The sequence below is a fragment of the Lissotriton vulgaris genome, chromosome 4_1 (genome assembly GCF_964263255.1).
Source record: "Lissotriton vulgaris chromosome 4_1, aLisVul1.2, whole genome shotgun sequence".
NCBI classification, from domain to species: domain Eukaryota; kingdom Metazoa; phylum Chordata; class Amphibia; order Caudata; family Salamandridae; genus Lissotriton; species Lissotriton vulgaris.
Genome location: NC_141691.1, coordinates 1863891670 through 1863915218, shown reverse-complemented (window position 1 = coordinate 1863915218; position 23549 = coordinate 1863891670). Strand labels below are relative to the sequence as shown.

Genomic DNA, 23549 nt, shown 5'->3' with positions numbered 1-23549 from the left:
GCAGAAGAGAAAATAATCATGGATGACATACAAGTAAATAAAACTATAATTAACCTGTCGGAGAGACCTATAAGTCAAAAAGACAAAAGAACCCTATGTTTAGGTCTATCATTTTGCCCCACAGTACCCATGAACTATGTTGAAGAAAAGATTGACATTTTTAAATTCTGTAGAAAATTAAAATTGAAAAAATGGCACAAATTGAAACCCAATAGGAATAAAAGACAGTGGAACAACGATTCAACTATAGAGAATGACAACATGATTATAGGAGACATTGACAATATGGTTGCCGTTGATGAATTGACCAATGAACAAGAAGAACTAAACCTCAGTAGTGAGGCTATAAGAATTCTGGATGCGTTAGAAATCCAACATGATCAAGCGGCTGGCACAGCCTTTAAACCAAAATCGACCTTTACTCCTAAAATGAACCATGACCGCATTGATACCTTCCAAGAACAGATGGGTAAAGATCTATTAGAATTACGCAGTCAGAACTGGACCAAAATCAGAAAAAAAGTGAAGTATAACATGACTATGACACAGAAGAGAGCTATGTTAGATCTTGCCAATGATGATAGCATCCTCATAAGACCCGCGGACAAAGGCGGGAATATCGTCATAATGCCCAGAGAAATGTACATCTTAGAGGCAGAGAGACAATTATATGATGGAAAAACTTACAAATTATCTAATCGAAATGAATACAATCTCAGTATCAAAGAAATATGGGAAAAATTAAGTGAATGGAGGGAAAAGGGTTGGCTTGAATGGGAGGAATTTTGCTATCTCAAAAAAGACCATCCGATTTTACCCCTTCTGTACCTCCTCCCCAAGGTTCACAAATGTAAACAGAACCCTCCAGGGAGACCCATTATTTCTTCGAGAGGATGTGTATTGGAGAACATCTCACGATACATAGATCACTTCTTAAGAGATTTTGTCATTGGACTTCCGACATATGTGAGAGACACGAAGGATTTCCTTGACAAAATCAATAATGTTGTTATTGACAAAGAGTGTCTTCTAATAACCATGGATGTAAATGCCCTTTACACTATAATCGAACACAAACAGGGTTTGGAAGCATGTGCTAGATTCCTTAAAGGGAGAGATATCAGATTTTTGGGACACACCACCATGGTATTAGACATGATCAAACACTGCCTTCAGAATAATTTCTTCACGTTCAATGATAATATCTTTGTACAAGCCCATGGTACTGCTATGGGTACTTCTTTTGCACCGAGCCTGGCAAACCTCTTCATGGGAGCATGGGAGGCTGATATCAAAAATGATGCACAATTTAAAGAGGACTTTGACAAAGTCCAATTATGGCTACGGTACATAGACAATATTTTCGTCATTTGGAAAGGTTGGAAAACACAGGCCTCCGAATTCATAGAGAGGTTGAACAACAATACTAGAAACATAACTCTCACAAGTAACATCAGTGACAAAGAAGTAGAGTATTTAGACACTAAAGTCCAAATCAGACAGAATACCATCCAAACAGTACTCTTTAGAAAAAGCACAGCAGGCAACTCTCTGCTTCATGCAGAGAGCAGTCATCCAGAAAACCTCAAGTGGAGCATCCCCTTTGGGGAGTTACTAAGGGCTAAACGCAACTGTAGTAACAACAAAGATTATCTTGCTGAAGAAATAGTGATGACACAAAGGTTTCTTAACAGAGGATACCCAATGTGGGTTATCAAAAAAGCGAGCAAAAAAGGTGGCAGAAATGAGAAGAGAAGATTTATTATCTGTCAGAGAGAAGGACAACAAAGATGAAGAGGAAGTGGGCATTACCAGAGTTATCTTAACCTTTAATGGTAATTCCAACCAAATCAAGAGAAGCTTGGTTAAGAATTGGAACTTACTAACCAATGATCCCCTCATTGGTGATACTCTTCCTAGTCGACCAAGTATAACCTACAAAAGAGGACGTACCCTTAAGGATATACTTGTGCACAATGACATAGGTAAAAATGTAACCCCTAGAGGAATTAATCTACAGGGCCTTTATCCATGTGGCCATTGCAAAGCTTGCACTAATAGCCACATGGTGAAAAAATACTGGAACCCTAGCAGCAAAGCGATGCAACAGATCAAACCATTTCTAACTTGCACCACCACCTTTGTTATCTATGCATTGATATGTCCATGCAAATTAATTTACATTGGCAGCACAACACACATGGCCAAAAAACGAGTACTTGAACACACTCGTGCTATAAGTAATCTGGACCAACAATACCCTATAGCACGCCACTTCGTAAGCCATCATTTTTCAGACCCCAAAAAATTAGCTTACTATGTTCTAGAACAAGTAAACATAGGCCCTAGAGGTGGTAATCGTCTAATGAAATTGAGACAAAAGGAATCCAGATATATTATAAGCCTTTGTACCCGTTACCCAAAAGGCCATAATATTGATGAAGAATACAATGTACACCTGCAAGAATGATATATATAACATGTGTAACATTTGCATAATAATGTGTTCAAAGCTATGTATGCCAGTTACACGCATAGACCTTCCTGACTTCTGTCTCTCATTCCTTCTTTCCCACAGATGCAAAGGTAGGGATGGTGTCTAGAGATCCACGACACAAGTACCATAATCATTTCACTGTGGTCATCTTCCATCTGGGCGAAAGAATTCGGTTTTAAACTTTTTTCACCTTATTCACAATGAGTTAAAAAGTTGCATGTGTTGCCTTCAACAAACAGCTCGGATTGTATAGCATTATCGATACACGTAATGTTTGTTTGCCAATGAAATGAATTTATAAAAATACATATACACAGGATGGTCCTTAACCATAACAAATGAGATAAAACCAGTAATGTCCTACTTTTCCACTAACCAGGAAAGTTAAACTAATCCACTAACCAGGACATGATCCCCCCTTTCGCACTACAGTGCGATCGTAACATCCCGTTATGAATTCTCTTAGGACCTTCATGAACACCCCCATGAGTGAGGTCCTGTTCGGGTAGCCGGGTTCCTATTATACACCTTCTCCGTTCCGTGTGGTTCATATTATTATCACAGGCGGAGCAACCCGCACTTCACGGGCGGCGTGGTAACCATGACCACGCTCGTTGACCCTCACTCTGTGACATGACCCCGGGTAACAGCAAGCACTTAAACGCGGCTGGTTTTATCCATATTTATTGGTTGAAAGGACACATATAATACGAATGTTACGAATTATAGCAATGCAAAAGCACTATTTGCAATGAATTCACAAACAGACGAATTTTCACCATGCAGAATGGACTTGTATAATCTATAATTTAAAATTAAACAATATGAATTACGTTCAAGCACTATTGCAATGTATTCACATACAGATGAGTACTATAATGTTTAGACTCAATGTGTATACTGTTCCAAAATGGCGGCACCCTCGCAACTCAACAGGGCGGCTCCCGCACAGGCAGTCTGTTTTCGATTTCGACGAAAATGTAAACATAAAAATGTTTGTAAAGGCAACAGTAACTTGTGTGATCAAGCGCTCTGTGGAGCGCGAAACGCGTCGGGTTGATTTATGGAGCAATAAATTCAACTTTGTTGGACCTGTACGTGGATTGTGGTTTTGTACTATCGACGCTCGAGTGCTCGTTTAGGAACGCCGTTGGTACAAGGATATTGTTGCCGGTTGCTCCGCCGGATCGAGCCACCCCAGGAAAAGACGAGGGGTTGCCAGCGGGAGCAGTTTGCTGTAGAAAATATATATATATATATATATATATATATATATATATATATATAAATATATATATACACACACACACACATATATATACACACACACACACACATACAAATATATATATATATACACACACACACACGCACACACACACATACGCACACGTTACTACTTGTGTAAGGATATATCTGTAAGAGACATTAGTTAGTGATAGATTCCTTACCTTAGAATATCCTCAGGGGTCAGACTGGATCCGGAAACTTTTGCGCAGCAATACCCCTGCGAGCCGGTAGGCGTCGTCTGCGGCTCCGCGTCCGTCGTCGGTGTCGTGAGCGCCGGGATGACGTTGTCGGAGTACTTAGACGGCGCCCATGCGCGCGGACGTCAGTTCTGATACACAGCTTTTCCGCGCCAGATACGCAGAGCCATGATAGAACTAACACTGGTGCCATGAAACTAGGGCCCTGAAAGGGGATGACCTTAACCCTAGATATCGGTTCGCAGAACGGGGAGGATGGGTGGGTCGGTAAGGAATCTATCACTAACTAATGTCTCTTACAGATATATCGTTACACAAGTAGTAACTTGTGCATCTGAAAGAGACACATTAGTGATAGATTCCTTACCTTAGAATAGATACCCCAGCAATACCAACCCCGGTGGTGGGTCTGCGAACCAATATCACACCAGAAAGTCCTGGAGGACGGAACGGCCAAAAAAGCCATCCCTCCGGACATGACTGTCCAGGCAGTAGTGTCTTGCAAACGTGTGCAGCGAGGCCCACGTAGCTGCCTGGCAAATGTCCTGTAAGGGGACTCCTCGGCCCAGGGCAGTTGTCGTCGCCGTGGCCGGAGTGGAGTGAGCCCGCAGCCCAGCCGGGGGCTCCTTCCTCGCCATGGAGTAACATGCTTGAATACACAAGATGATCCACCTCGAGATGGTCCTCTTGTGTACAGCCTTTCCCTTCTTCGCGCCCACGTAACCAACAAAGAGTTGGTCATCCACCCGGAATTGGCGTGTGCAATCTAAGTAGTAGGAGAGCGCACGTTTTGGATCCAGACGGTGGAGCCTCTCTTCCTCTTTCGAGGAATGCGGAGGCGGAAAGAAGGTGGGCAAAGTGATGGACTGCCCGATGTGGAAGGCCGTGACAACCTTGGGCAGAAAGGAAGGTCGTGTACGTAACACCACCTTGTCAGGATGAACAGATAGGAAAGGTGGAGAAGAAGAAAGAGCCTGGAGCTCACTCACTCTCCTGGCAGAGGTGATGGCAACCAGGAAGGCAGTTTTCAACGTGAGAAGACGGAGAGGACAGTTATGAAGTGGCTCAAAGGGAGCACACATCAGGTAAGTGAGAACAAGATTCAAGTCCCACTGGGGCATCACGAAGGGAACATGTGTGTGATGCCCTTCAGAAATCTACTTACAATGGGGGACTTGAATAAAGAAGGCTGATCAGGTAGCCTGAAGAAGGCGGATAGAGCAGAAAGGTACCCTTTAAGAGTGCTCAGAGCAGAGCCCTGCTGGGCAAGGGAAAGAAGGAAGAGCAGCACTTCCGAAAGGGGTGCAGAGAGAGGATCCACAGCCTTTGCTGTGCACCATGCCACAAATCTGTTCCACCGGCAGGCGTATACCGACTTCGTGGAGGGACGCCTGGCTGCCAGAATGATATCACAGACTTCAGGAGGCAAGTCAAATGGCCTCAACTGCTGCCGCTCAATCTCCAAGCTTGTAGGTGGAGACTGGACAGGTTCGGTTGCAGGACCGTCCCCTGCTGCATCGACAGAAGGTCCTCCCGAAGAGGCAGACGAATCGGGGGATCGACTGACATGCTGAGTAGCTCGGGATACCAGTATCTTCGTGCCCAGTCCGGAGCCACAAGGATAACCTGGGCCCGGTCGCGCCTGATCTTCTTCAGCACTCTGGGCAGAAGTGGTATAGGCAGAAAGGCGTACAACAGACCGCAGCTCCACTCGCGACGAAAAGCGTCTCCGAGCGAGTGCCGCCTTGGAAAGTCCAACGCGCAGAACTGATGACATTGCGCGTTCTCTTCTGTGGCGAATAGATCTAACCAAGGCTCTCCCCACTGCTGAAAGAGACCTTGCGCCACGTCCGAGTTCAGACGCCATTCGTGGTCCATCATGCACCGACGGCTGAGTTTGTCCGCCCTGGCATTCAGAGAGCCTGCCAGGTGTTGAACCACCAGGGTCACGCCCTGATGTTCCAGCCATTGCCATAGGCGCAGAGCCTCCTGGCAAAGGGTCCACGACCCCACCCCGCCCTGTTTGTTGCAGTACCACATGGCGGTGGTGTTGTCGGTGAACACTTGCACTACACGTCCCCGGACAGAGGGGAGGAATGCCTTCAGTGCTAGACGAATCGCCCGAAGCTCCAGCAGGTTGATATGGAGCCGGGACTCCGCCGGAGACCAGAGGCCTCTGATCTCCGCCTCTCCCATGTGGCCTCCCCAGCCCTGGAGGGACGCGTCCGTCACAACTACGTGCTCCGGGTGGGGTAGGGAGAGGGATCTGCCACTGACCCAGTCGCAGTCCGTGAGCCACCACTGCAGTTGTCTCGCAGTGCCCTCCGAGATCAAGACATGATCGGACAGGTTGCCTTGATGCTGGGCCCACTGAAACTTCAGGTCCCACTGCAGAGCCCGCATCCGCTACCTGGCGTGACGCACCAGAAGGATGCAGGAGGCCATCAGTCCCAGAAGCCGCAGCGTCAACCTGACCGAGACTCGGGATAACGGCTGGAAGATGGGGACCAGAGCCTGAATATCCCGAACCCGCTGTTCGGGTGGGTAAACCCGAAACTGCGCCGAGTCGAGAACCGCTCCGATGAAGAGGAGCTTCTGAGAGGGACACAGGTGTGACTTCGGCACATTGATGGAGAACCCCAGCAGATGCAGGAGTTCGGCCGTAGTCTGGAGGTGGCTGACGACTGTCTGGGGCGAGCCCGCCTTCAACAACCAGTCGTCGAGGTAGGGGAAGACTGATACCCCCTGCCTGCGCAGATGAGCTGCGACCACCGCCATCACCTTCGTGAACACCCGTGGGGCGCTGGTAAGGCCGAAGGGGAACACGGTAAACTGAAAGTGCTCTTGGCCTACCGTGAACCGCAGGTAACGCCGGTGGGCCGGCAGGACGGGGATGTGGAAATAGGCGTCCTGCAGGTCCAACGCTACCATCCAGTCTCCCGGGTCCAGGGCAGCCAGGACCTGAGCCAAAGTGAGCATCTTGAACTTCTCCGTCCAGAGGAAGCCGTTGACGTTCCGCAAGTCCAAGATAGGGCGTAGGCCCCCTTTGCCCTTCTTGGGCACCAGAAAGTAGTGGGAGTAACATCCACAACCTACTTCTGGCCCAGGGACGCGCTCGATGGCCCTCTTGGCCAAGAGGGCCGTGACTTCCTCTTGCAGAAGTTGCAAGTGATCCCCCGACACACGGTGGTATTGCGGTGGCATGGATGGAGGGGATGCCTCGAAGGGGAGGGAGTAGCCCCTTCGGACAATCTGCAGCACCCACCTGTCCAAAGTGACTGTATGCCAGTGGGAGAGGTGATGGCGAACCCTGCCCCCCACAGGCGTCACATGGGCCTGAAAACTCGGACTAGGAAGGTTTTGAGGCAGGTGCTGCTGAGGGAGGTGTGGACTGGCCTCGCCGCGGTCCCCGACCGCCGCCACAGCGGTTTCCACGTCCGCCACCGCGCTGCTGGACATTTTGCGGTGTGTGGCTGACGGTACGTGGTGGGGCGCCCCTTCCGTGGCCACAAAAGGAGCGAAAGGCACCCGTTTGCTGGCGTGGGGCTGTGAGGCCCAAGGACTTGGCCGTAACCCTGGAGTCCTTGAAACGTTCCAGCGCATGGTCTGCCTTGTCGCCGAAGAGGCGACGGCCATCAAACGGCATGTCCAGGAGGGTGGCCTGGACATCGGCCGAGAAGTTGGCGGACCTCAACCAGGCGTGGCGTCGAACCGCCACCGTCGTTGCCATCGCCCTGCCCAGTGAGTCAGTTGTATCCAGCCCACACCGGATAGAAAAGCGTGCTACATCTCGGCCGTCCGCAAGGGCTTGGCCGAGTTTAGCCTGGACCTCCTCCGGGCATCTTGGCAGCACCTCCGCAACCGTGTCCCACAGAGTGTGGGTGTAGCGGCCCAAGAGACAGGCGGTGTTCACAGACCGCAGCCCCAAGCTAACAGACGAGAAAACCTTCTTCCCGAACTGTTCATATCTCTTGGATTCCCTGTCGGGCGGGGCCGACGGGAATGCGGTCTGGGAGTTTGAGGCCTGGATGACCAGACTCTCGGGGGTGGGATGGGTGGACAAAAAGCATGGGTCGCCCGGCGCCGGGCGGTAGCGTCTGGCCACATTCCTATCCACAGGAGGGCCTGTGGCGGGCTTGGACCAAGTGCCCAGAAGAACGTCACATAAGGCCTCATTGAACGGCAGCAGGGGCTCTGCGGAGCTTGACTGCGGTTTGAGGACCTCAGTGAGGAGATTAGTCCTCACGGCCGCGACGGGGAGCTGAAGGTTTAAGGCCTTAGCTGCCTTCGTCAACACTACGCTGTAAGTAGAACCCGTCTCCGAAGCCACAGTCGGAGGCGATGTAAATCCAGTGTCTGGCGATGTGTCAATACCACTGGCCTCCCCAAGCTCATATGTCCAGTCCTGCTGTGACTGGCAATCTTGTGCCAGAGGGTCCTCGGACCCCTCCCAATGTTCCTCGTCACCTGTGTCCTGGAAACCAGGATTAGCAGACAGGGCCTCCTCGTGGAGATAAAAATCCCCAAAGGCCGACAGAATCGGCGCCCAGCGGCGCCCTTCCGGCGCCTGAGTAGGACCGCAGAAAACATTGGGGGCGGCAACCACATTGGCCGCCGGGGGCGACACCTGAAGGGATGGCGCCGGCGAGGTCGTAAGGTCGACCGGCGAGGTCCCGGATCCGGAACCGGATCCAGCGAGGTCCTGCGGCGCTGAGACCGAAGTCACCAGCGGCGTCGGAGCCGAAGCACCCGACGGCGTCGGGGCCGAAGCGCCCGACCCAGAAGGACCTCCAGACGGAACCGATCGGCCCGAAGGCGCCACGGGAACCGACTGAGGAGGGAGGGCCCTAATGGCCATGAGGTACCTCTCGACCTCCTCCGGCGCCGCGCCGTGCCCAGGGACCCGAAGGTGTGGGGCAGGCGGCGACGCTTGCGACTCCCGCGGAGCCGCGTGGGCGGTGTCGCCCGAGCCACCGGCCGCATCGTGCGAGCGCCGGGGCGGGTCGGAGGATCGATGACGTCGCTCCGACCTCTCATGCCTCTTACCTGAGGACTTGGAACCAGACGATCGGTGTCCACTTCCGGAGCTTCGATGACTCCGACCTCGCGACCTGTCCCTCAACCTCCCGTGGGACCGGGACCGGGACCTGGAGCGGCGCGGGCCGACTGCCTCAGCTTGAGATGCTTGCGGGACCTCTCCCGCCTAGCCTTCGACGTCAGGGCCCGGCAGTCGGAGCAGGTTCGATCGTCGTGGTCGAGGCCTAAGCACTTCAGGCACCGCGATGGGGGTCCGTGACCGACATGAGTCGATCGCACTTCGAGCAAGGCTTGAACCCAGGCATCCCTGGCACCGATAAGTCGAGAATTCGACAACAAAGAGAGAGATCAAAAGGATCAAAAAGTTCAGTCAAAAATTGACTGGGGGTAGAGCTTCTTCCGGATCTGCGCTAGCTGGCGCGGAAAAAAGAAGAACTGACGTCAGCGCGCATGGGCGCCGTCTAAGTACTCCGACGACGTCATCCCGGCGCTCACGACGCCGACGACGGACGCGGAGCCGCAGACGACGCCTACCGGCGCGCAGGGGTATTGCTGCGCAAAAGTTTCCGGATCCAGTCTGACGCCTGGGGATATTCTAAGGTAAGGAATCTATCACTAACGTGTCTCTTTCAGATATATATATATACACACACACACACACATATATATACACACACACACACATATATATACACACACACATATATATATACACACACATATATATATATATATATATATATAAACACACACACATATATGCCATTGTGTTATGTGCAGGCTGATCGAATTTGCCTGCATACTATGGAACGAAGACAAACAGTGCCATGGTAGGATGGTGCTGGTTTGTGGCACTGTTTCGCTGCTGGAAAGCAAGGCAGACAGCACCTTTGGTGAGCTTACCTTCCACTTGGAACTGTAATAACTGGTTTAAATTGTGACACTTGTGAAGCTACCCCACTTGGGGAGGACGTGCGCACAGCATTGTCCAGAAGGCTTTGCCACGCCCACTGTGGCAGGTGTGGGTACTATCTACTTAAGTGTGCGAAAATAAACTGCTCCTGACTCACCTCAACTATGCCTCTGAAGAAAGGATGAGACGATCCTGAAACGCGTCAGGCAGATGATTACTTTGAAAGAAAGACTGCCATTGTGTTTGTATCTGCCGGCAAGCGGGGAAATGGATGCAAATTCCAAATGTGCCGATTAAAACTTTGTGTGGCTTTACTTCAACCTTGTGGGCTGACCTGTGTAGGTAGGTAGGTAGATAGATAGATAGATAGATAGATAGATAGATAGATAGATAGATAGATAGATAGATAGATAGATAGATAGATAGATAGATAGATAGATAGATAGATAGATAGATAGATAGATAGATAGATAGATAGATAGATATCCATCCGCTCCAAAGGTTGCCCTCCCGGTAAGGAGCAGTCGAACACAAGTGCTAAGCTTCAAGCTTTATTAGGTATGCACAAAATCAACATGTCGATGTGCTTTCAGCTCCGCCGTGTAAAAATGCCTGCCGCGTTTCTGGGTGATTAACACCCCTTCCTCAGAGGCTCCGTCAGTTCCCTGTGTGCACGTGACATGCCCCTTTCCAAAATGCTGAATAGCACGTCCTATATGGACTGCTGGGATGATTCGTCAAACCAAACATTCTGGGCATTGTAGTGTCACAGTAATTAAAACCACTGATGTTTGCGGGGGAAATGTTGCTTTCTGATTTAAAAGTCCACAGATGGACCTCGACATGGAGATATGTCCTCAATCCTCCACTTGTGCTCCCTAAAGTCAGACCTGGTAGATACCAGACCTGCACGGCCCCCGTAGGACGCGCTATTCAGCATTTTGGAAAGGGGCGTGTCACGTGCACACAAGAAACTGCCGGAGCCTCTGAGGAAGGGGTGTTAATCACCCAGAAACGTGTCAGGCATTTTTGCATGGCATAGCTGAAAACACATCGACATGTTGATTTTGTGCATGCCTAATAAAGCTTGAAGCTTAGCACTTGTGTTCGAGTGCTCCTTACCGGGAGGCAACCTTTCCAGCAGTTATATATCAGTATATGCATGTATATTATTACCCACCATCCTCCGGGTAGATATGTATATATTGGATTATTTCTATATGCATTTATCTATGCAACTGCTAGCTACTCTGATTCAAGCATCTAAAGCTATGAAGGATCCAATACTGGAGAAGAAAATGAGTTACTTACCTGTAACTACGGTTCTCCAGTATTGGTATCTTTCATGGATTCACACACAACCCACTCTCCTCCCCTAAGATGCTTCTCTTATTTCCTCAAGATAAAAAGTTTCACACTTGTGTTTGCAAATCTGAGGAACCTACCCTCTCTTGGGAGTGTTCTACAGGGTGTTGTTGCCTGATTGGCTACTACTTAAGTTTGGTTCATTTTACAAAACGAAATGGATAGGCTATTACAGTGACTGTTCATTGCATTGTAGCCTATGGTAGTGTTAACTTCTGCTGTTATAAGTATACCGTGGGGCTCCCACTAAGACAACGGGGATGATTCAAGCATGTGAATCTCTGAAAGATCCAATACTGGGGAATTGGAGAACCATAACATTTCTAAGATATACCAAACACTGATCACCCACAGCGGGTCTACACTTGAATCTCTTTGGGAGACCTGGCAAACAAATAAATAATGATGACTGGCGGGAGGCTCTTGAGTCCCCCAGGTCGGCTGCCATCTCCTCGTGCCTGATAAAGCTAAAATACCTGCACAGAGCACACTATACCCGGGTGCGGCTATACAGGGCATGTCTCTTATTGCTTCCCCAACCTGTCTACGCTGTGGGGTGGAGGAAGCCACTTCCATCCACACAGTGTGGGCATGTCCGGTTCTGGACAGGTTTTGGAGGGGCGTTCACAGATGTTTGGCTGAGGTGCTGGGGAGGACAATACACAGTACACCATGGCTCGTGTTACTTCACATCACGCAGGACATCGTGGGCAACAGATACAAACGTCACATACTGTTTCAGGGTCTGACCTTGGCCAAACGAGATATAGCCCGCTGTTGGAAAGCACATTACCCTCCCCTGTTAAGGGTATGGAAGCATGGACAAGATTTTTCCATGGTGTTGGAAGAGCCGGTATTTAGGGCCCGGGTAAGCCCTCAAACACACACATATATGGCAAACGCTGGGAAGACGTTAGGGGAATTGTCCTGATCCTACAGACCCCACAGTCCACATTGTTGGACCCAGGGGTTTTGCCTCTTGTATAGTGTAACATTTGCATGCACCGCCATAAAGTTGATGAAGTGGATGATTGCCGGAACATCATCCAGGGAGACAGTCATATCTTAAAAATGATACCCTTTTTTCCATTGCTATCGCAGCTAGTTTTCTTTTCTTTCTTTTTCGTTGGTTTATGTTATTAAAGTACAAAAGCCCTATTCTCCATATTTATTCCAATATTATGTCATGTCTTACATGTATAAAATGGCTCCTGGAGCTTGTTTTTGGCACGGACAATTCAATAAAGTAGGTTTATAAAAAAACGAAAAAGACTTACAAAACTCAACTAAACAGCTACAGAAAAGATTTCAGGCAGGTAAAATCTGTGTAACAAATTACAGAGGCATGGGACTTGGGCTCGTGTTCCATTTGCTCATCATCCGGACATTCACCAACTTACCCTGCTTTTGCCATGTTCGGGGGTGTTCTGCGACAAGCAACGCTGCCTTTTTTTTTTTAATCAACAAATTGAAAACGATCTGCGACAGAATAAAAGATTCAATGACATTCGAGGAGGCCTAGTTAGGGCCTTTTGTGGGACTGGATACTTCATGTCAAAGGATCGTGCCAAGGCGTGCACTCCTTTCGCCACATAGTCCCCATTTTGTGGCACAATCGCTCTCTGCATGAAGGAAGATTGAAAACAATCTGGCTTCTGCTGTGCCATGAAAACATTTCTGTTCTGTTAGGACCTGCAGCTACAATCGTGATTTTGGCATTCATCGCCCCTGCTGTTGATTTAGTGTCGTGATGATTGTTAGCTGCACACTTTATGAATAACATTAATTCATATAAGACTCAAAAGTAACAGTTCAAAGAAAGAAAATACAAAAGTGATATAGAAAAGTACAAATGTAAATGCTTTTGAGTTACTTGTACCTGCTTACTGCAAAAGCTTTGTAATCAAACTTTGCTCCTTCTTCTAGAGCTGGTAATTGGTATTTACAAGTAAGAGTGTCGCTTTCCCAGGCGAATATGGAGCCGTCCTTAAAACAGCTAAGCATGATGTTACTCATTGGTAGAAAGAACACCTTTAAGGAAAACCAAACACAAATGTAAGATTCAGTGGGGCCAGTCAAATATACTTAAAAAATAGCAGTCAACAATTTATTGACAGATTTTTGTATGGGTCTTAGGCTCTAAGCAAGGAGAAGCATACAGTACAGATATTACATCGGGCTTAGTCTAGCAATAACAGGTAAGAGAGCCAGCACACGGTTGTTATTTAGAAAAATAGAAAATGCCTCTTTAGAGCCACATAATTCTTAGAACTTTACTTTGACCTCTGGAATCCCAGTTAGAATCAAAGGTATACATACATTTACTATCCATATACGAATGCAATGACGCTACTTCAGAATTACAAAAACAACCTGCATAAACTGTTACTGCAGTAGGTCCTCCTGTAAGAGATATACAAAGAACTCTTAGTTTCATTTAACACTAAACATCCGTATGGCCTTTACCTTTCATTTCATTCTAGTCTGTTGGGTATTCGTTAATCTAAAGAACGGAAGATCAGGCTCTTTCCCTGCAAACCCAGTTGGTACTCTTCACTAAAGTATTAGATACAAGCAGTTCAATATAATTGCAATACTAGCAGGAATGATGAGGGCATGTGGGGTTCAAATGTGAGGTTGGGTAGGAGAGAGTAAGAGGAGGAACAATGAGAGCGAAATAACACACACAAAAGATGCTAAATGAAATAGACTATGTATCTAAGGAGTGATGTGGTCCATCTATCTGTTTCCCGTCTACTGTTAACAGCCATGACCTGGAAATGGGTGTTGCTCTATTTTCAAAAGTAAGACGCCTCTTGAGTCTGGCTAGCTCATCTTCAAAATCCAGCCTGGGAAACACGTCTATATGTGGTAGAAAACCCGGGTATTTTAATGGATCGCATTCTATAAAGTAGCCTACATAGTTAAAGATTGTAGATAGCGCAGGCAGAAAGAGAAACTTACATATTTTGATACATTGACCCTGTGTGGGGCTTACTGAAGGTAACAGGAGGTCTTGTTGGGCTCTTAAGACCCTCAGCAGCCAAGGGGACTTAAGCCCCCAACCAGTAGTGCCAGGAAGTGCGTTTACAGAGTGGTGGAGAAAGAGGGCGGGCCTCCGGCGAGTTGCTGGCTTTTTTTCTCCTTTTTTTTCTATGTTTTAGAAAGGGGGGCCTCTACTAGACAGTTATGGGCCCCGGAAACCCCATCCCTGGGCCCTGCCTCTTTTAAAGAAGCATTGGAAATGCAATAGGTCTCGCATTAGAAAAGTTGGATCTATTGGTTTTGTAAATGACAATTTTTTTTTTATGTGTTGGTCTTGAAAATAGCAAAATTAATAGCTTTGTCGTTTACAATGCCAATACTTTTAACTTTTGCAAATGTGACACCTATAGCATTTGTAATGCAACATGTTTTGTATGTACGTGACTTAGATGTATTCATATTACAAATACAAATGGCTTTAATTTTTTTTAAAGAATTAATACTTAAATAAAAGTTCTTGTAATTTATAATAGCAATAGCTTAAAGTATTGTAAATAACTTTTGTGAAGAATATGTTCAGTGTATTTTATTGAGACGAAAATCCAAGAACAGAGGTGAAATATTAACATATTTTTGTGACAATTGTAATAAAGCTTGAAACATTGAGAGAACATATTTGAACCAGTTGTTGTTGCACAGAGTGATGCTGTGAGGGTGATAGATCGATAGAGTGAGTGGCGATAGATAGATAGATAGATAGATAGATAGATAGATAGATAGATAGATAGATAGATAGATAGGAGTGAGTGGCGATAGATAGATAGATAGATAGATAGATAGATAGATAGATAGATAGATAGATTGAGTGGCGATAGATAGATAGATAGATAGATTGAGTGGCGATAGATAGATAGATAGATAGATTGAGTGGCGATAGATAGATAGATATAGTGAGGGCGATACATAGATAGATAGATTGGCGATAGATAGATAGATATAGTGAGGGCGATAGATAGATAGATTGAGTGGCGATAGATAGATAGATAGATAGATAAATAGATAGATAGATAGATAGATAGATAGATAGATAGATAGATAGATAGATAGATAGATAGATATAGTGAGGGCGATGGATAGATGGATAGATAGATAGCGATAGATAGAGTGAATGTGATAGATAGATTGACAGAGTGAGGGGCGCTAGATAGATGGAGTGAGGGCGATCGATAGATGGAGTGAGGGCGATAGATAGATGAGTGAGGGCGATAGATAGATGAGTGAGGGCGATAGATAGATGAGTGAGGGCGATAGATAGATGAGTGAGGGCGATAGATAGATTGATAGAGTAAGAGGGATAGATATAGTGAGGGGTGATAGAGTGAGGGGCGATAGAGTGAGGGAGATAGACAGATAGATAGACAGATAGATAGATAGATAGATAGATAGATAGATAGATAGATAGATAGATAGATAGAGTGAGGGCGATAGATAGATAGAGTGAGGGCGATAGATAGATAGAGTGAGGGCGATCGATAGATAGAGTGATGGCGATAGAGTGAGGGCGATAGATAGATGTCTGTTGTTCCTGTCTGTGAGATGCGCCCCCTGTTGGTCCTGTGTGTGTGAGTTGTGCCCCCTGTTCCTGCCTGTGTGAGATGCTCCCCCAGTTCCTGTCTATGTGAGATGCGCCCCCTGTTGTTCCTGTCTGTGAGATGCTCCCTCTGTTGCTCCTGTCTGTGTGAGAAGCATCCTCTGTTCCTGTCTGTGTGAGATGCGCCCTCTGTTGTACCTGTATGTAAGAAGCGCCCACTGTTGGTCCTGTCAAGTGTGGGAATGAGTGAGAGAAAAGAGGAAAAAGAATAAAGGTGAATGAAGGGGAGTCAAAGAGAGAGATAGAAATAAGGGAAGATAGAGTAAATGAAGGAAAGAGAGAGAGAGAGAGAGAGAGAGAGAGAGAGAGAGAGAGAGAGAGAGAGAGAGAGAGAGAGAGAGAGAGAGAGAGAGAGAGAGAGAGAGAGAGAGAGAGAGAGAGAGAGAGAGAGAGAGAGAGAGAGAGAGAGAGAGAGAGAGAGAGAGAGAGAGAGAGAGAGAGAGAGAGAGAGAGAGAGAGAGAGAGAGAGAGACAAAAAAAGTAAGCCATGCATGAGTGATTAACGAAGAGAGAGAGAGAGAGAGAGAGAGAGAGAGAGAGAGAGAGAGAGAGAGAGAGAGACAAAAAAAGTAAGCCATGCATGAGTGATTAACGAATGCTGATATTTTTAAGCCCACAGCAAATGTTACTTTGCCCAGTGGGAGAATATAAAAAATTGTTTGTAAAAAATTGACAGAGTGCGCAAACCACAGAGTTAATGGCCAATAAAAATAAATCCAAGAGCGAGCCGTGCACGAGTGAATAAGTACTGCTGATATTTTTAAGCACACATCTAATGGTACTTTGCCGAGTGGTAGAATAAAAAACAAATTGACAGATTGTGCAAGCCACAGTGTCAATGGGCAATAAGAAACCAGGAGCAAAACTCCGAACTGTACTCTATTACCTGTCAGCCTCATAAACACGATGTTTTGTGCGCAAAGGATTCTGGAGGTATGTATGGTAATTAGCATTTCCTGTTCACCGCTGGAGCAAAAATTCCTTTGACACCACAGATGTTCTCAAAACAACTATTATTTCAAGAGGGCCCTTTGAGTAAAAAAAATCTTAATAAATTTACTTCTCTTTTCTGGGCCTGAAGTTTTAAATCTTACAGGGCTTCCTAGAGAGGCACTTACGCTTTACATATATAATGTACAATACTTCTCTGAGATCCTATTTTGCAATGGGTCAAACGGCTTCTAGTAGCTTAAAGCATAGACACAGAGTGAAAGTAGTACTAATACCTAACTGTGGCAAACAGAATAAAAGAGGCACACCTATTATTGCATTGCGAGGAACACTGCGGTGCACCAGCAGGCTGCAAGTAGGGTTCGCCAGCCCCAGGAGGTGAGGGGAAGGATCGGCCAATGTGCCTGCCACCTCGGGAGGAGGTCCGTGGGGGAATGAGCAGTGTTCCATGAGTGAGCAGTATTGCTCCCTGCACACGTGGGTAATAACACGGGAATGAGGAAAGGATGCGGAAAATAAAATAAACCAGTAATCCCACTGGACAGACAAAACAAAAAGGAAACTAGCTGAGCTTGGGTTATGAGATCGCAGAAGTACAAACAAAGGAGCCTGATTAAAGCCAGCACGCCGTCTGTGAAAACAAGACGGAGGGAAGGTAGAGAAGGGGAGGGGGGAGGAGAAATGGGACACGGCGGGCAGGGGAGGGGGCCGAGCGGGGAGAGCGGCGATGAGGGAAGGCAGAGAAGGGGAGGGGGGGAGGAGAAATGCGACACGGCGGGCAGGGGAGGGGGCCGAGCGGGGAGAGCGGCGATGAGGGTGTGAAGCAGCAGGGGCCTTTGAAGTGAAGCTAAGCTTCACTTCAAAGGTGTGGGAGGAGTGCTGCTGGGGAACAGATGGCGATTTGATGATGTGCACGCGCATTGACCTAAAAGCGCACGGGCACAGCATCAAATCGCCAGTCTAGGTAAAGCTTATTTAAGCCCCTATAGTCTCGCTCAATGCGCATGTGCATTGAGAGGCGAGACCTAAAAATAAAAAACAAATTTAAAACAAAGGGGGGGGGAGGTTGTGCGGACCCCCTCCTTGGCCAATTTAGGCCCTGGAGACCCAATACCCTAGGGCGCGGTCCTCGGGGCCCGCAAAGGACCCCCTTCATTAATGTATTTGTGCCCCAGGGAGGTGGCAGTCCCGGGGCTGCATGGGGGGGCTAGAGCCCCCAATGCATCATTATTTATTTTAGCCACCAGGTGGTGGCAGTCCAGGGCTACGGGGAAGGCCATAGAGCCTCCCCAGCTTTTTTTTTTTTTAATGTATGTGCCTCGGTGAGGTGGTGGTCCCTGGGACTGCAGGGGGCTGTGTGGCCCCTGCATTACTGTTATGCATAGACCCGGAGAGGTGGCGGTCCATGGGGCTGCGGGGGGTGGCTTTAGGTATTCTAGGAGGAGGGACCCATGCAGCCCCTCCTACATATTTAAACATGCTCCGGGACCAGGCCCAATCGGTCTATAGTAAACAAAGCGCGGAAGACCGCACTTCGGTTTTGTTTTTTGGATTTAAAAAAAATGCTTTTTGGGCCCTGGGGGGTCCTTGTAGGACCCCCTCCCTCCCGCCCAAAGAGGCCTAGGGGGGTCAGGGTTTTTTTTACCTTGCCTCCTTTCCTTTTTTGAAATCTTTTTTCTTGGGACTCGGTTCAACTAAGTGACAAGATGGCTGCTAACACTTCCTGGTTTGAAGTGTTGGCAGCCAATTAGATACCAGCAGGTGATGGGGAGGGGTCATGGATCCACCACATCAATCAATCAATCAATGACATTTATAAAGCGCACTACATACCCGTAGGGTCTCAAGGCGCTGGGGGTGGGGGGGGGGGGGGGTGCCGCTACTGCTCGAACAGCCAGGTCTTCAGCTTCTTCCTGAAGGAGAGGTGGTCTTGGGTCAGGCGCAGGTCGGTCGGGAGGGAGTTCCAGGTCTTGGCGGCCAGGTAGGAGAAGGACCTTCCTCCTGTAGTCGCTCTTCGGATGCGGGGGACGCCGGCGAGGGCGTGGTTGGCTGATCGGAGGTGGCGTTTGGGAGCATAGAAGTTGATTCGGCTGTTGAGGTAGCTCGGGCCTTGGTCGTGTAGGGCTTTGTGTGCGTGGGTGAGGAGGCGGAAGGTGATTCTTTTGTTGACGGGGAGCCAGTGAAGGTCTTTCAGGTGTCCGGAGATGTGGCTGGTTCGTGGGATGTCGAGGATGAGTCTGGCTGAGGCGTTCTGGATCCGCTGGAGTCTCTTCTGGAGCTTGGGGTGGTACCGGCGTAGAGGGCGTTGCCGTAGTCCAGTCGGCTAGTGACGAGGGCCTGGGTGACGGTCTTCCTGGTCTCGGTGGGGATCCACCAGAAGATCTTTCATAGCATGCGTAGGATGTTGAAGCACGCCGAGGAAACGTTGTTGACTTGCCTGGTCATGGAGAGGGAGGAGTCCAGGATGAAGCCCAGGTTGCGTGCATGGTCTGTCGGTTTGGGTGCGGTGCCCAGGGCGGGAGGCCACCAGGAGTCGTCCCAGGCGGAGGGTGAGGGGCCCAGGATGAGGACCTCCGTCTTGTCCGAGTTCAGTTTCAGGCGGCTGGTCGTCATCCACTCGGCTACCTCTTTCATCCCTTCGTGCAGGTTGGCTCTGGCGGTGGCGGGGTCGTTGGTCAGGGAGAGGATCAGCTGGGTGTCGTCGGCGTAGGAGATTATGTTGAGGTTGTGCTGGCGTGCGATGGCCGCGAGGGGGCTCATGTAGACGTTGAAGAGGGTGGGGCTCAGCGAGGATCCTTGAGGGACGCCGCAGATGACTTTGGTGGCTTCTGACTTGTACGGTGGTAGGCGGACTCTCTGTGTTCTTCCGTCGAGGAAGGAGATGACCCATTCCAGCGCCTTGTCCTGGATTCCGACGTTGCTGAGGCGCTGTACTAGGGTGCGGTGGCAGACCGTGTCGAATGCCGCGGAGAGGTCTAGGAGGATGAGGGCCGCTGTGTCTCCGTTGTCCATCAGGGCTCGGATGTCATCGGTGGCGGCGATGAGGGCGGTCTCGGTGCTGTGATTGGCTCGGAAGCCGGACTGTGAGGGGTCGAGGGATCCATTAGACTCGAGGAAGGCGGCCATCTGCTTGTTGACCGTCTTCTCGATGACTTTGGCTGGAAACGGGAGGAGCGAGATGGGGCGGTAATTCTTGAGTTCGGTGGGATCCGCTGTGGGTTTCTTGAGTAGAGCGCTGAGTTCGGCGTGCTTCCAGCTCTCAGGGAAGGTGGCGGTGTCGAAGGATGTGTTGATGATGTCTCGCAGGTGGGGTGCGATGACAGCGTCAGCCTTGTTGAAGACGTGGTGAGGGCAGGGGTCGGTCGGTGATCCGGAGTGGATGGAGTTCATCGTGCGGATGGTGTCTTCGGTGCTGATCGGGGTGGAGGGTGGTGGTGGGGGGTGGTTGTTCGTTCTTGGTGTGCGTTGGTTGGTTGTTGAAGCTGTTGTGTATGTCCGCGATCTTGTTGTGGAAGTATGAAGCGAGGGAGTTGCAGAGGTCTTGCGATGGGGTGATGTCGTGGTTTCCTGCGCTGGGGTTGGATAGCTCTTTCACGATGTTGAAGAGTTCCTTGCAGTTGTGTGCGTTGTTGTCCAGCCGGTCCTTGAATGCAGTTTTCTTGGCGGCGCGGATCAGCTGGTGGTGCTTCCGGGTGGCCAGCTTGAAGGTGGTCCTGTTGTCCGGTGTAGGTTCCCTTCTCCAGACTTTCTCGAGGGCTCGACAGTTCTTCTTGGAGCTCTTGAGTTTGTCGGTGAACCACGGGGCTTTCTTGCTGCCGGGTCTGCTGGGCGGGGTCCTCAGCGGGGCGAGTTCGTCCGCGCAGTTGCTGATCCACTTTGTGAGGTTGTCGGCGGCCTGGCTGGGGTTCGCTGAGCTGGCAGGAGGGTGCTGGCTCAGGGAGGTGGCGAGCTGGTCTGCGGGCGGCCTGTTGCTGGTGGTGGTGGGTCGTCGTTCTCTTGAAGGTGAAGTGGACGCAGCTGTGGTCCGTCCAGTGGAGTCCGGTGGCGTGGTTGAAGACGATGTCTTTGCAGGATGAGAAGACTGCGTCGAGTGTGTGTCCGGCGAGGTGGGTGGGGGTGGACACCAGCTGCTTGAGTCCAAGATTGGCGAGGTTGTCGAGCAGGGTGCTGGTGTTGCGGTCGTTGTTGTTCTCCAGTTGGAAGTTGAGGTCCCCCAGGAGGATGTAGTCGGCGGAGGGGAGGGCATGCGGGCTGACGAAGTCGGCGATGTCCTCGCTGAATTGTGTGCGTGGTCCCGGGGGTCGGTAGATCAGGGTGCCTCTGAGGGTGGTGTTCGGGTCGGTGTGGATCTGGAAATGCAGGTGTTCGGCGGTGGTCAGGGTGTTGTCGGTGCTGGTCGTGAGACGGATGGTGTTCCTGTGGATGATGGCGATGCCTCCTCCCATCTGGTTGGCGTTGCGGTCCCTCCGGACGATCTTGTAGCCCTCTGGGATAGCGATGTCGGGAGCTGAAGAGGCGTTCATCCAGGTCTCTGTGAGGAAGGCAACGTCTGGGGCTGTGGCGTCTAGGAGGTTCCAGAGTTCGATGGCGTGTCTGTGGACGGAGCGGGTGTTGAGCAGGATGCACTTGAGGTGGGTGCTGGTGGTGTTCGACTTGGCGGGTGCTGGTGCGGGGCAGGTCCAGATGCAGGTGAATTTGCAGGCGTGGCAGCTGAAGGGTCCGTGGGTGCGTCGTGGTGTGGCTTGGTGGCAATCTGGGAGTCGGCCGGTGTTGAGTGCGATGAGGGTGGCGGCGGAGTACGTCAGGCGGGTAGGTCGGGGTCTTCGTGGGCCAGGGGTCCTGGCGCTGGTCGCGATCCGGTCGCGGACGGGCGCAGACGGGCTTACCTTTGGCGCGCTTCGGCGCACAATCGGCGCGCCCGCTGCGCGTGACCGCTGCGCGTTCGCACGGTCGCCATATAAGGCGAAGTGCGCGGGTGGGCGGGGCAGCTGGGAGGCGGGAGCGGGGAGGGAACAGAAGGAAAAAAGGGGCGGGATCTGCGGTGGTGGTGGGAAGCGGGGAGCGGGGAGGGAAGACGGAGGGCGGCGAGGTAGGCGGGCAAACAGGAAGGAAAACGCTGATACGCAGTGGCGGCTGGTGACATTTGAAAGTGGTGGGGCGTAAATACTGCACTGTGGCGAGCGAGTGCAGCAAGCAAGGCCGAACCACCTATGGGGGGTTTGGGGGTTCTCCCACGAGAACATTTTGAAAAAAGGGTGGGCAAATGGTGTATTCTCAAGCACATTTGAGAAAGAGGTGGCTTGGCGAATACATCTCTGGGAGTAGCCAGACAAGTCTCTTTGCACAGATACATCTCTCTCCCTGCATTCTCCCTGCTAAAGCGCCGGGACACTCCTACTGGAGTAGCCGTTGCGCTATAGAAGAACCCTAATAACATAACATAACATAACATAACATTCACATAGGCACAGTCACCCTGCACTCATAGACCCATTACTCACCCTTCCCTGACACATTACTAAGCCAGCAATCACCCATCCACATCACTCACTCTGGGCTCACACAGGTACACTGCTCACCCTGCACTCACACAGACATCACTCACCCTGGATTCACACAGGCACACTGCTCACCCTGCACTCACACAGACATCACTCACCTTGCACTCACACAGGCACACTGCTCACCCTGCACTCACACAGACATCACTCACCCTGCACTCACAAAGACATCACTCACCCTGGACTCACACAGGCATCACTCACCCTGGACTCACACAGGCACACTGCTCACCCTGCACTCACACAGACATCACTCACCCTGCACTCACACAGGCATCACTCACCCTGGACTCACACAGGCACACTGCTCACCCAGCACTCACACACACATCACTCACCCTGCACTCACACAGACATCACTCACCCTTCACTGCACTGCACTCAATAGGTTTCCTTTATTACAGCCTGTCTAGGCCTGGCATTGCCTGGTGACAGACTACAGTAGATAATACCACGTCTGCTGGGGCCTCTGAGCAGGTGGGGGTGCTTAGCACAGACCCGAGAATGCAAGCAACCTCCCCACAGACACTGGCGTTATTGTAGTTGTAGGCTGTTAGTCACTGCATGCGAAGACGTTCAGCAATTGCCCCCAGCCGTGTTTGCGCCCCGAAGACTGACATCATTCAACCACGATCTGTTAGAGCCAGGTAAACCAAAACAAACATCGACAAATAAGTTTCCTGGCTCCCCATGAACTTGTCTCCAAAAGGTAGTAATGGGCTAAAATCTAAATGCGCTTTATTTTCATCTGGTATTCCATCAAAGAAGAACCTGTTCCCCTGACTCGCCCTCTCCCCCCTCCAACTTTCTCTCTCCTCTCTGGGTGTGCTGTGTTACTAGAAGCCCTTTGCAGATGTGTAGAAAGAGGTTAATACGTGTGTATCAAGGCAGATGTAATACTTTCAATGGGAGAGTACAGGCAATCCCCAGAGACACGTAATGCTTTTAATTGAAGAGTGCTGGCACTATTCAAAAACTAGCAGGTACTCTGGTACAGAGTACCTGCACTTCTATTTTTCCATTTCAAGCACAGGATGTATGTGTTACTCGGACCTGTAGCTTAATATAAATACCGTGCCGATTGCAGCTATAAACGTTTAAC

At 49.7% G+C, this 23549-nt stretch overlaps 1 protein-coding gene across 2 annotated transcripts in view; it reads right to left on the bottom strand.

The window, feature by feature from the left end:
* The window catches only part of TBC1D31 (TBC1 domain family member 31), a 696792-nt gene that overhangs the window by 505269 nt on the left and 167974 nt on the right, over positions 1-23549 (bottom strand). For both annotated transcript variants that reach the window (XM_086966171.1, XM_086966170.1), the window contains exon 5: positions 13179-13330. In XM_086966171.1, coding sequence (XP_086822297.1) covers positions 13179-13330 — 152 coding nt within the window. The remainder of the gene's footprint in view (positions 1-13178; positions 13331-23549) is intronic.